The sequence below is a fragment of the Chlorocebus sabaeus genome, chromosome 14 (assembly GCF_047675955.1).
Source record: "Chlorocebus sabaeus isolate Y175 chromosome 14, mChlSab1.0.hap1, whole genome shotgun sequence".
Taxonomy (NCBI): domain Eukaryota; kingdom Metazoa; phylum Chordata; class Mammalia; order Primates; family Cercopithecidae; genus Chlorocebus; species Chlorocebus sabaeus.
Genome location: NC_132917.1, coordinates 45,620,279 through 45,634,853, shown reverse-complemented (window position 1 = coordinate 45,634,853; position 14,575 = coordinate 45,620,279). Strand labels below are relative to the sequence as shown.

Sequence of the window (14,575 nt, the reverse complement as noted above, 5' to 3'; positions counted from 1 at the left end):
ATCTCTACCAAAAATATAAAAGTTAACCGGGCATGGTGGAGGACGCCTGTAATCCCAGCTACTCGGGAGGCTGAGGCACGAGAATCACTCGAACCTGGGAGGCAGAGGCTGCAGTGGGCGGAGACTGCGTCACTGCACTCCAGCCTGGGCAACAGAGTGAGACTCTATCTCAAAAAAAAAAAAAAAAAAAGGAAGAAAGAAAGAAAGAAATAATAAATGCTTAGAGAGGGGGATATGGTAATTACCTTGATTTGATCATATACAATGTACACCATGCATTTTAACGCCAGAAATATATACAATGCATTGTATCCCAGAAATATATGCAATTATTATGTATTAATTGTAATTTCTTAAAAAGTTTTTATAAAGAAAGAAAGAAAGGCTTAGGATTGCATCTTTCTATAAGGGTTTTGTTTTTGTTTGTTGAGGGAAGGGAGGGTTGGCCTTTTAATGCACATGGAGACTTTAAACCATCATCATCGTGAAAGCCCTGAGGGCACCATCTCAAGCAAAGACAGAAAGTAGGTCAGTGTTAGGGGCAGCAGTCAACAGCCTTACTGTGCCCCACCTCACAGGGGCAAAACATTGTTCAGCCCATTTATGGCAATACATCACCCACTGAAGTGAGAAGCTTTCTACCCAAAACAAAACCCCTTCTCAAGTTAAGAAGCTAAATTCTTCTCAAAGAAACCTCAGTCTCTTTCTACTCCTGTGGCTTCCAGACAATACTCTCGTAAGTTTGAGGAGAAAATCTTTACTTCACAGGAGACATGAGCAAGCACGATGAAAGGATGTTTCGCCTAAAGTCAAGGGCTTGTGTTGCCATTTCCCTTTCTCCCAGATGGACCTGTTCCCAGACACACACCAATGCACTGCATTTTAACAAACTCCACGTGTGCAGCTACACGACAGAGGCATTAGGAGCAAATCCTGATGTTACAGGCTTCTTCACTTCTAAAAACTTTTCTTAGGAAGGGTTCACACAATTGGGGGTTCATTCAGATAGGGAGCTTCCCTAGTTCTTTGGGAACAAGGTTCACATTTTAATATTTCCATTTTTGCCTGAATTTGTAAGATTTTTAACTATTCTGTAAATACCTGCTAAGATCCAACTTCTTCCCTTTTCCTTTATTTCATACACTCTTTTTCTCTACCTTCTTACAGTGTAAGCCTTGGATTTTTAAAAAATAAAATAAATGCTGCCCTATCAGCCTCCACTTGTATATATTTATGGAAGTTATTTGTTACATCCAGATCTTCAAAAGATCATTAAAAGAATAGTCTTGTAATCGAACAAATGGAAACACTGGTTCCTCAAAACCAGAAAAAAGAACTGCAATTATCCAACACAGCGCTCCAGCTAATACATGAATTTGTTCTACAATATTTCAAAATGCTCATTTGGTCTCCCCTTGAATACCTCCAGAGATGGAGAACTCCCTACTTACTGTTCGAGTATATTTAACTGCTGGTGAGCTCTGCTTGTTGGAGACTTTTTCCATACATTAAACTAAGCTTAAATCTGCCTCCCTATAACTCCTTATAACCCTCGCTATCCCAAAGCTGCAAGAGGAGCCACAGAGTAAGTTCTCTTTCTATTCCACTTGGCCACACTTTAAGTTTCTAAGACACCTACCAGGTCTCATCTACTATTAATATTAAGGTTCCTGTTCTTCGGCCAAGAATAACTGGGTCTGGCTCCCTGGTGGTAAGTGTAAGGAGAGATTAGGAAACTTTCTCATGGACTCACACCTGTATTCGGCAAGTCTTCAATCTGAGAATTCAAATTCCTGAGCATTGGCTGAATCATTGCATCTTAATGCAATCCTGTTGAAGGTTAGAAATACCCAATGATTTGTTTACCTTCAATAGGCTAGTTAGTAGCAGCTAGGAACAGAATCCAAGCTTCTTATTTTAATACAAGGATTCCACCCACTATACCTCATCATGAAGCCACCTAATGCTAATTCGGCATAACCAGTTGGGGGTCTTGTGAACAGTGCTATTGAGGCCCTGGAATAAGCAAGACCCCCATAGACTTAATCCATGCCTCTCTATGGTAACCTGTTTCACACTGGGTTTTGGTAGTCTGTCTCTAGGTCTGGCTCCCCACTGGACTGAGAGGCCCCAAGTACAGGGACAGTCCTTGTCCCCATGCTTGTTTTGTGTAGTCAGAATGGTAGGATGGTGCTCCTGGCTCAGCAATGCCACATTGCAAGGCCAGCAGGGAGCCACGCTGCACTGGGCCAGCTCTCAGCTCTGGACCAGTACAGGAACCTCTGCCCTTGTGCTCTTACATGGGGCAAGCAGGGAACAACCTGGATTCCAATTACAGGTACAATATAAATATGTGAGTACATGGTTGTATAGAAAGACACAGAGGAGCGTGGGGGCAAATCCAGTGTCATGAACCAGGGGAATGCTGGTGGGATGGGCCTGTGTGTGGGAAGGCTCCCAGCAGGTGGCAAACTTGAGGATAAAGAAGTAGCTAAATAAACAGGGAGAGGACAGGGTTTTATAACTGGGGACCTGGTGTGCATGCAGGCCCTGAGTGGCCTTGGAAAGTCCCTAATAAGCATCTGGTACAGTAAGCTTAAACATTCAGATCCATGCCCACTCATGAAATTGATTGTACAGTGGAATATGAAACAACCGATTATCCAAAGCAAAGTCAGTCCAAACACCTTGTTTATCTCAGTAGTTTCCTTTAAAAGTGACAGGTTTTCCTGTTATTTTCATTTAGTCATGCATTCATTTATCCAGCAAGTAAAAATTATGTCCCTACTGTGTACACAGCACCTAATCCAGAACTCTGCATTTCCCCTTCCATCAAAAGCAGGTGCGACCTGCCTACCTCAGGGGAGATCACATAGAGGTAAGTTCTAGCAAGGTCCCTGGGTGAGTTATTTTAATTAAAGCCCCAGGAACCAGGAAAAAATTAGCACAGTGGGATCAAATTCAGGCACCACTCAATACTTCAGGATATTTATAGAAAAACAAACACGAAAACAAAAAATTCAATATCCTGACTGGCTGCTTTTAAAAGGGTTACTTAGTGCTTTGTTTTCCTGGTATAATTGTTTCTTGTTCTCTTCTTGGAAGAACACTGATGTTGTCCATTTTGACCTTCTCAAAATGGAAACTGCAAACTATGAAAGGCAGAATGAAAAATCCAAGGCCTGGGCATTTCCCAGCTCTCTAACAACACTGATGCCTTCTCAACTCCTTTCCTCATAAGAAAGGAGAATAGGGAGGGAGAAGATTCCAAACAGAAAAGGATTCAAAGGCATTGATTTCGAGAAGGCTAAATGATTGGGACTCGAGAAAGAAAAATCTGCACATTTCCTTCTTAGTTTTCCATCAAGTAGGAACTGGTGCCTGCTCAGCATGGTTCAGAGGCGGAACATCTCAAGGCTTCCAGTCTCCTGCTACTCCAAGTGAGGTTCAGGGACCAGCAGCACAGGCATCTCCTGGGAGCTGGTTAGCAATGCAGAATCTCAGCACCCATCCTGGGCCCCCTGAGTCAGAATCCGCATTTTCACAGGCTCTCCGGGCAATTCACATTCTTAAGCTCTTTAAGCCTCACTTTTCCAATATGTAAAAGAGGGATGATAAAACCTACCTGGCAGATCCATTTAGCCTTAAATAAAATAATTTCTGTATTGAGATCTGGCTTGAACATTTTTATTATCTCCCACTTCCCCCTTCCAGGTGCCCAGCTATATGCAAACTTCTCTTGGTTTTGACTCAGAACTATAGAGCTAGACGAAGCCCTTCGTGCCACCCCTCTCTGTGTACAGAGCAGACCAGTGGGACCCAAGTAGAGTACATGACTTGTCACTGGACATCTCCTGGCTTGAGAGCTCCCGGAGGGCAGGACCTATGTCTTTTTCATCTTTGTTTCTTTAGCTCTTAGCATAGTGCCTGGGCAGGCAATAGACGCTCAGTATACATCTGTTGAATGAATCAGTCAATCAAATAATTAACTAATTATGGAGCAAGAACTACAATGCAGAACCCAATTACAGACGGATACACCTGGAAGTAAATTTAACTTCCCTTGAGTTAACTTTTTTAAACAGTTTGAAACAAATTCACACTTGGCTAACAGTAGAGGTCATGGGTTTTTGTTGCAGAGAACACTTCTCCCTTTGAACTAAACATCACCATTATTTTCAATGTCAGGAAACACACAAACTTGAATGCCTGGAAAGTAGGTATGACCCATTGGTAGCTGGCTTGCCCTACTTAGCTGGGTAGAAGGGCAGAGCTAATGAAAGCACTCTGTCTGGGGAGATGACCAAGTTTGGGACAAGTACCAGCGGAGGCTAAATGCTGAAAAATACTGCCATCAGAAACGCCACTGTGGGATTGTCCATCCAGCGAAGTGCAGGCAGGGCTGGCAGGTGAAGGCAAGTGGCTCCTGGAGTTACTGCTCTGAGGGGGTCTTGCATCACCCACTTTGCAGGAGCCAGGCCACTTGGCCCACCTGCCTCTCCATGGCAGGCGCATTCAGTCCTGGGTAACAGGCATAGCCCGAGGGAATCCCGAATTTCAACATAGCCCTTTTTTTTTTTTTTTTTTTTTTTTTTTTTTAGAGATGGAGTCTCGCTCTGTCACCCAGGCTGGAGTGCAGTGGCCGGATCTCGGCTCACTGCAAGCTCTGCCTCCCAGGTTCACGCCATTCTCCTGCCTCAGTCTCCCGAGTAGCTGGGACTACAGGCGCCCTCCACCTTGCCCGGCTAGTTTTTTTGCATTTTTTTTAGTAGAGACGGGGTTTCACCATGTTAGCCAGGATGGTCTCGATCTCCTGACCTCATGATTCGCCCGTCTCGGCCTCCCAAAGTGCTGGGATTACAGGCTTGAGCCACCGCACCCGGCCCTCAACATAGCCCTTTATACATTAGAGGTGTCTATTAAGCAATACATGAATGGAGAAGCATTCTTTGTGGAGTTGCCTGTCCTTACACATGGTGTTCTGTGGATTCGGTGAGTCACTTCTCTCTGGCAGGGTTTGCTGGAGCCTCTTGTAGCCTCTGGCCATGGGCAAGTCACTGTGTGAATGCAAATGGTCACATTTCTATATAATTCAATTTTTTTCAAAATTTCTAAGTAATAAAAAAAGTAATAGCTCATTCACATACATGGGAAAGAAAAACAAAATAATAAGCTTGACAAGAAATGTCTCCTTCTTTCCAAATTTTCCCTTTCCTTTCCCCAGAGACAGCCACTGTTCTCAATGTGCTATGTATCCTTGCAGAGACAGCCTACAAACACATACACATACCCCTCCCAAACACACACAAGCATATCCACTTGAATGTAAGCCCCATGAGGGCAGGGATTTCTGTTTCTATTGTTCACTTATGCGCCCCCAGTTCTGAGAAGAGTAACCAGCATACAGAAAGTGCCCCATAGCCATATGTCGAATGAGTGAATGCATACATCCCATGTCTTCCTGAAAAATTCAAATTGTGGTCAATCAAATCCTAGTCCCTCTTTATTTTATCTCCTGTTCAAATGAATCCTCAGTGGGCAGTGGCACTATTTCCTCAACCAAGGAAAGAGGATTACTGTTAGTACCTGCATTTCAGGGTTGCCATGTGGATCAGTGATCACGTGGAAGTGTTTGTGGCTGTCATTTACTGACTGCCTACTCAGCAGAGCCTGCAAATAGAAGGGAGGCTCCTTGATGGTCCCACAGCATCCTGCCCTACCAATAGCTACCCAACAACTAAAACACACGATTGTGCTTACTGGTCTATTGCTTGCCTCCTTCTATCACAGCATGAGCTTCCTGATAGCAGGCACTGTGTTCATGAGCTCTACATCCCCAGGGCCTTGTATATATTAGATAAGCAAATAAATGATGCTTCCAATGGAAGAAATGGAGGATGAGGGGGAGACCGAATAGGTGGTCCAGAGACATTCATTCTCACCTGTGTGCACATGGGCACATGTACACCCCTACACTGGCCCCTACAAGCTCACACCAAAGGTTTACATAAAGGAGGAAGATAAAAGCCCCAGTGTCAACAGCTCGATTAAAAATGGTGAATGCACTTGATTGTGAAAACGTGCATGTTTCAACAAAGGTAGGTAATAAGGAAAATCAATAAAACTGTTAGCACTGGCCATTTTCAACTGGATAAAAGAATAAAGTAATTGGTCCTGAAAGACAAACAACTCTAAATTAGGTTAAATGAATGGAAATACCCTTTCTTTTAAGCCAAATCATGAGGACATCAGCAACAATAAATGATTAAATTAGGAGCCATTTTGAGCCAGTATGATCTCAGCTGCAAACAGGAATTTCCAGAAACAATCTTCTTTATAGGACACAGAAATGATACAGAGCAAGACAATAGAGATAGAACTAGAGGCCATGTGGGACCCACTTCTTGACCAAGGATCTATTAGAAATCCACCTTTCCGATAAGCTTATTTCTTCAACATAACTATGCTTCCTTCAATTATTTTATTAGTAAGACAGGCACACAAGTCAAAAGGAAATATATATCTATGCTCCTGTAATGGCAGAGGGGAAGGAAGCTCTAGTAGTGATCAAAAGAGCTCTGCTCTCCAAACACTCAAGATTCAGTTCTGTTTCTCATCTGCTAATGGTTGGCATTTGGTGTTGTTAACCATGGATGATTCATTTCAGAGGAACTGCTGTGCATCTAGAGGCTATTTGGAAGGAAATGAGGGTTTCTTGGCTTATGTCTCATCAAGCATCTCAGCAATGTCTCTTTGTGACATTATAAACTCCTTGATGGGGGGTTGGTGCTCACTGTTTTCCAGTTGATCCCCTTGGTCTCATCTGGTGCATATAGTCACTTCTAGGAACAAGAATTTACTCCATCAGGACCAAAAATAGAGCCAAAAATCCCAAGACACAGAGGCTTGCTCCCTGGATCTGAGAATCAGTCACAGGAAGAAGTTATGCTGGGGTGGGGTGTGGTAACGTGGGGTGCATATTGTAAGATCAATGTTGTTGAACATCTGGATTTTGTTATTTTGTTGTTTTCTGGACTCCATGCACTGCCAGGGGATCTGACATGTCCATGCATGTCTAGAGAGTCTGTGTGGTGAACAGGATCAGGATCTCATTGCATAAGGCACAACATATGAGGGAACCTGATCAGCACCTTGGAGCTGGTTTCTGGCTTTGAGGTCCCCTGTTTGGGAAGCTGGAAGCTCTCCTTAACCTCTCAAGTGACATTTCTTACTAAATACTGAACAGAATTTGAAAACAGAAAGTGTGGGAGTATCTGGGCTTGATTGTGGGATACTTCCGAAAGGCTGGAGAGGAAGAGAATGCTGAGGATGGTAGAGGGATTGCGATGGGACTCTATGAGGTTGCTAGGTGAGAAAAGAGACCGCAAAGACCATGATGGGATGCCTGTACCTGGGCTTGATCTTCTAAATGCCTCAGTGTCAGAGTTGTAAAATGTGCTCTGCCCAGTGTCCCAGACTTGACCAAACTTGACCTAGAACACTCCTTCCCATTGTAGGTCATGGTGGGAGAGAGACTTGACCCAGAAGTCACATCCAGAAGGAACTGCCTTCAATCTTCAGACAGTTTAAACATTTAAGGCATTTCATTTTCTTGTTTGCCTAGCATGAAAATTTCTGCCTGCAACGCTGATGACTGCATTTGTTTGGATGCTCCTAGAGAGCTCACACTGCATCTATTTAACTTATTCCATCTATCCAGCCATCCCCAAAAATAAGAGCTTCAAAGCTGTCTTTGATAATTATGACACGATTCCCTCCACTCACAATGGTCTTTCCACTTCTTCCCTGCCAATCCAGCCTGACTATCCTTTCCTTTCCATCCCAAGGCTTGCCTCTTTCTTGACGTTTTCCTGGGTTATTTTGGTCCCGACTTATTCCCACTTGGAGAACTCTTGGTAACACCTAATCAAACACACAACGTCTTGCATTGTTCTCTAATGCTTTCATCCTGCAAATCTAGGGTGCCTAATTGAATTGCAAGCTCTTTGAAGGCAAAGGGTTTTACACTTCTTGTCAATGCCATCTCCCATTTTCTACTCCCCTCTCCACTTTCCATTCCCCAAACCCAACACAAACACGAAGCTGGGCACATTTGTTGAAATGCATTGGTAGGCTGGAGGCGGTGACTCACACCTGTAATCCCAGCACTTTGGGAGGCCAAGGTGGGTGGGTCACAGGAAGTCAGGAGTTGGAGACCAGCCTGGCCAACATGGCAAAACCCCGTCTCTACAAAAAATACAAAAATTAACCAGGCATGGTGGTGCATGCCTGTAGTCCCAGCTCCTCAGGAGGCTGAGGCAGGAGAATCACTTGAACCCAGGAGGCAAAGGTTGCAGCAGGCCAAGATCCTGCTGCCGCACTCCAGCCTGGGCGACAGAGCAAGACTCCACCTCAAAAAAAAATAAAAAAGAATTGGTAACTACTGGTCATTTGAATGAATGGTTCTTTTTAATTTTCTACTAACTAGAAGACATTGGATTATTAACCTAGAATTTAGAAGAAAAGAGGTAAAATTCTTATGAATTGAAGCTCCAGTGGGGCTCAAATCTGAGAGAACCTATCAATATGCATCCTGCCCACTGGCTAAGACAGAGTTTCAAGAGAAAAACCCCTTTCACTTCGATTTCAACCCTGGAGGCACTGCTCTAATGTCTGCTATGGACTTGGAGTCTTCAAGTACAAAACTAACGTCTCTAACAAGGAGGGCAGGTCAGTAGGAAAAAATCACTAACCTGCTGGGATTTGAGCCAGGTCTAGTTTCAGACCAAGACTTAGCTATGGATCCACATTACAGACAACCTGAGAAGGACCCAACCTTGAGCTCGGACCAAAAGAGCTTTTATTTCTAACACAGTGGAAAAGGGATCTGCTTATTTACGAAAGAGACTCTCTGGTCACCTTTGGATTCAAAGCTAAGAACTTTGGCTTTATATTTCTATTAAAAGCTTTCTGAAGAAAAGAACTAAAATAAAAAGATCAAATGAGGGGTGGGGTGGGGAATCACTGCCATGTGGCAAACTCATTATTGGGGTCATGATTGGAAGCAGGACCTGGATTGTGGCCCAGCAGGGTCTCATAATCAACCTTTTGGCCTGGAGCACATCATCTGACCTCTCAATTTCACCATCTCCCACATGGAGGTAATACCGCTGGGAACTTGGTAAAGCTAAAAGCTCTACACACATGTTATTATTTCAGAATCAAGCAAAGCTGGTTTGATCACGTCTGTCTGTGCAACTTGAAAAAAGTCCAGAAGAGGTTGCAAAGATGAGTTAAGATTTCTAAAATATCCCTTCTGAAAGGTTAAGGGATTTGATTGATTCAACTTGATAAAAGAGATATTGAATAACTGTCTTCAAATATTTAAAGGCCTTTTACCCAGGGGCTGGTGAGAGGATGTGGACCACATGTTCTGGTCCACACTGAGCAGGGATGGGACAAGCCCAGGCTCTGACAAGGAGAAGCCTCTAGCATTAAGGACCATGGAATACAAAAGAGTGGCTTAGGGATGCTAGAGAATGTCCTTCCAGGAATTACTTTACTTGGGAGAGGATGAGGAATAAATAGAGTGACAATAGGCAAAACTGAGGCAAGGCCTGAACTCTGCAGAAAGCAATCTCACAGTCCCTGCCAGATAGATTACTCTGTTAAGTCCTCTTCGGTACCTTGCTCTGTTCTTGGCCCTTGTGAACATGTCCCACCCCAGCGTCAGAAACCTGCCCTCGAACAGTTTCCCTGAATATCCTGCCTGATGCTCCTTCATGGGCACTGGGTAGAGCTATGCCAACCTCTCTGCCCTCAGGTCTCCAAGGCTTCATGATATTTACTAAGCATCTCTTACATGCAAGGGCACTGTACTAAAGCACTGTTCTTATGACAATCCTGGCCTAGCACCTACCATAGGTACCATTATCCCTGTGTTGTAGGTGAGAAATCTGAGACTCTAAGCTACTAAACACTAGAGCCAGGATTTCAATCCAAGTCTGAGGGACTCCTAAGGCTGTGGTCTTTCTCCTTTATCTGTTGAGTCCCACGGAGGAGACTGACCACTTTCAGCCTGTGGCTGCAGAAAGAAACAGGGTGCCTTCTGTTCTGTGCTCTTCTGCTTCCACAATATGCAATCCCTCCAGAACTTGACTTTTCTACATGATTTGTGATATATGTGTTGCAAAAATCATTCCTATTCCTTTGTATCCTCTGTATTTTGTTGGAGAAACAGTTTGGTGATCCAAACATACCAATGAGGCGTACTTGTCATTGCTATTGTTCGTTTAGATGCTGAAGAACTCTCCCAGGTGAGCATGACACCTGGATGCAAGGCATGGGAAGAAGAACCTATCACTCCCCAGGTCAGGTCCCGACCATCTCTCATCTGCAAGCCTGTGAATCATGGGGCATTGCCACATTATTAAAAAGAATAAGAAATAATATGCAAATTACATCATATCAAAGGAAGAAATACTAACAAATGGGCACAGCAGGAAACCATCATTTGCACAGGTGAGAATTACATTGCTGTCTTACGCTTCTGTTACCTGGGCTAATTATGCTTTGATTTAAGCATCTTGAGAGCCTGGCGTGCCATGCTTACCAGAACCCCTGTGATTATTACTTACGATGTAAGTAAAACACGGACTGAGACTGGAGCTTCCCATAAGAGCATTTTGAGCAGGTTTGCTACTTGGTATAATGTAGGTAAAGTGCCTAGCACCATACCTGTTGAAACGAGTCCATTTCTTGCAACTCCTTTTTTCTGTACATATTAGCCAGCCCTCAGTCCAGAGCTCTGACAGATGTCTATTCAAATTGTACCAAAGGATAAAATCACATGGCCGGAAATGACCTTAACTGTCATCCAGCCTGACCCCCTTACATCTGGGGTTAGGATGCCTGGTTTAGGCAAAACACACACTGGTCAGATTCCATTATAGTGAACTGCACAGGACATGCAAGCAGTGGAATTTTATTAGACAGTTAGAAATCACATTAGCTCCAGCTCTAGCAGACGTAAACGCCCAGGCTTTCTAACAGCATGTGAGCAAGGAAAAGAATCCTTCAGCGCATCCTAGAAGAAGGGGGTGTAGTCACACCATCTCACCCCCACACCTCTCTCTGAGTTCCTTGGAATTTGCATGTGTTGTAAACTTTGTGCAATTCCCATGAATGTATTTTTTTTCCATTGATGGGGCTGCAGCATTTGAGAGATGAGAGCTGAAGGGATGCTTGATGGCAGAATAATGGAGTGGTGAAACTTCAGCTGTGCCTCATTTCAACTCTTTCCCTTTCACAGAATGCAGAGTTAGGTATTTTCACTAAAAAAAAAAAAAAAACTTAGACAAGAATCTGTGAAAGTCCACAGTCTGTCAATCCAGGAGGGTGGCTGTGACAACTTGCTTCACCCCAGACCCATCTCACATGGTTTAGGTATGAAATGTCATGGTTTCTCATTCTCTAGGGCCTCCCCTTGCCCTCCCAACTCTTCCAAAACCCCCTCCAGGCTAGGAGCCCTCACAGTCCCAGGAACAGGACGGGAGAACAGACATGTATAACACAAACAACAAGAGCAGCTTCTCAGAACGGATTACTGAAGGTCCTACCCACCATCTAAAGAAAGGATCCCAAGTCCAAGAACAGCAATTAAAAAAAAAAAAAAAAAAGACTAGAAAAATGTCTTCTTTTCTTCAGAGCAACACATGCTAGCACTTTACAGACTCTGGCATGTGTCAGCATTTCTGAAGTAAACTCTATTTTCTTTAGATGAAAGAGATTTAAAAAATAGACTCAGAATTTAGCCCAATGGAAATTGCTTTGGCTATTCACATGCAATAAGCTGTGGAAGCAAGCAGAAAAAAATCAATTGCTTCTGATTTATTTATTCATTCATTTGTCCATCTCCTTTCCCTCTAATGTAAAAAAAGGATGTCTTCTATAATTTTGCAAGTCATTTATCTTTTCAAAGAAAGAGAAAATAGTCCCAGCCTCCCATTGGTTGCTCAGCATCTTGGCACAGGAAATACATATTTAATTAATTATCATATTGCACACAGATTATGTAAGGAAAAAAGGGGATTGATTTTGCCCATCAAATGTTTCACCAGTGTCTAGAATCAGGAGGCCACACTGCAAAACCTTAAGTCGGGTCTGGTGAATTTGGATCACTTGCTATGTTAAAAGCAAGGACAAGGCTTCACCTCACTGCTTGCTCTAATTCTTAAGTGGGGTGGTGGGCACACTGGTGCTCATTTAATTTGTCTTTAAGCTCTTTTGTAGGTCTTAAATATTTCATATGAAATATTGTTAAATCCTCAAATCTTCTACAACAGGTTCTATTCTGGGCGATTCAGAGCTGAGAGCAGAGAAGGGAAGTTGGAAATGCCAAAATGTAATTGCAATAAAGAGCAGGAAATGTAAGCAACCAATTTTGGAAGGCTGTTTAAAGTTTTAAATCTATGCCAAATAATTGAGATCTATTAAAAGAGGGCTTAATTCTATTATAATCCCCATATATACACAATTATTGAATTCTTCCGAATACCTGTTGAGATTGGGTGATAAATTAGCCGAATGGAAATCATCAGGCACCACTGTCAAGCACATCATTTGACTAACTGAATATATAATCCTTCCTTCTATCACTGAGCTTTAACCTACAGTGTGTGGGACTGTGACTTTGAGCTTGTGATCCCCAGTATTCTGGGGAGATGTTGTGAGAGGCCCAAGTGTTCCAGGCAGGAGAGCTGAGAGAGCTGAGTGTCCATCTTTCCCTTTGGGACACAGTCCTCAAACACGGCTTGTTTCTCACTGCCAAGAGGAACTACACATTGTCTTCCAATATCCCTGCCATGGCATTAAAGCCAACTGTTCTGTCCCCCTGCCCACAGATGGAGGAGCAGTAGAGAAAAGATGGCCACAATAACTACATTTCAGTCTGAATTCCAAATCTTTCTTAGAGCATAAGCCAGTTACTATCTCCTTGTTCCCATTTGGATAAGGTTTTATTTTCTAGGCTTCCCTTCTTCCCTTGACTGCTCAGTCCTCAACACCCAGCAAGTGCTTCAAAGGTCTTAAGTGTATTAAGTGAGCAAAGAAAGGATTGAAAGAAGGTGTAAGAGGAAGAGGGTGTAATACACCATCTAATCAGTCAGTGGGGAGCAGATGTTCCCTCACCCCCCATTATTTCTCTTTAAGAGCAGAGCTTTTGCCTGTGTAAAGAACTGGTAAAAGAAGTCCCACTTCTATTGAAGCTCTAAAGAAGATTCTGAAGTTTGTCACCTTATTTGTTTCATTTCTGGATGCCGTTAGACCAACTGGTTTTACTTCCTTCCCACCACACACACACAAACCCCACGCAAGCCTCCTGGGAGAGGCTGCCCTGCCGCTGAAGCCTGCCTTGCACACAGCATGCAAAAACGCCCGTTTTATTGGCCTCATGTGGTAAGTCCAAAATCTTCCCTCTGCTCCACCAAAGTTAACAGATGGTTGATCCCTTTTGGTACACAGGCGTAAGCATCTTCAAAATAACCTTTTCCTTTAAAGGATGCCAATTAATTAAATGTCACTATAATGTGTCCTGGCCAAGGAGGGAAAGAAGAGACCCAGAAGGCAAAGGGCCAGTGAAAGAGAACAGGGATAAGAGGTCACACTCTCCTACCTTCACCCGACGACCCTGAGAGATCGATGATCACATACACTCTTCCTTCTGGCTCCAGATCAATCTGCAATTAAGAAAATGACAGTGACTCTGTTAGTGCATTGTGTGGACAACCTGAGAGTTCTACAACACTTCTACCCCAAACTGCTAAAACCTAGAGACACAGCTCCTGTAATTCACCTACCTACAATGTGTTGAGTGCTAGGTGAATTAGGAATGAAAGAGAATCAACATTTACTGAATGCCTATTGTGTTCCAGATGCAGACCTGGGAGGTCTGATGCATACCCCATAGGTAGCACCATCCCAGTGGTTCTCAACCGGGGGCAATTTTGCTCCACAGGGGACGCTTGGCAAACATCTGAAGGCAGTTTTGTCATGATTAGAGAGAGTGCTGCTCCTGGCAGCTAGTGGGTGGAAGTCAGAGATGCTGTTAAACGTTCTACAGTGCACAGGATGACCCCTCGCAGCAAAGAATCATTCAGCCCCAAATGTCATCAATGATGTTGAGGTTGAAAAAGTCCTGTGTAATCCTATTTTACAGATATGGAAATTGTGCCCAAATTCCAAGGTAAGTGACAATGCTGAGATTCAATGCCAAGCCTGTCTTGAGAAACCCGTATTCTTTATACCACACAAACTGCTCCCAGGGGAAATAAGAGAAGCATTAAGACACTATTCCTGCTTTTACGGCATTTATCATCTCATTGCGGAGTTAAAAAATGGAGAACAATGCTGAACCTAGCTTAATGATAAAGGACGGAGAACAACTGATAAAGCATCTGATGAGCCTGAAATCAGTGTGGAAGAGGGAAGGGAAGAGGGAAGGGAAGGTATGCAAGGCATAAGAAACAGCACAGACACCCTCACTTCCTCCCTCTCCACCTCAAATCCAGCTAACTAC

At 43.5% G+C, this 14,575-nt stretch overlaps 1 protein-coding gene across 2 annotated transcripts in view; it reads right to left on the bottom strand.

Annotated features, from left to right (window-relative positions):
- PRKCE (protein kinase C epsilon) overlaps positions 1-14,575 on the bottom strand; it is a 538,653-nt gene that overhangs the window by 332,755 nt on the left and 191,323 nt on the right. For both annotated transcript variants that reach the window (XM_007970759.3, XM_073022947.1), the window contains one exon: positions 13,673-13,736. In XM_007970759.3, coding sequence (XP_007968950.1) covers positions 13,673-13,736 — 64 coding nt within the window. The remainder of the gene's footprint in view (positions 1-13,672; positions 13,737-14,575) is intronic.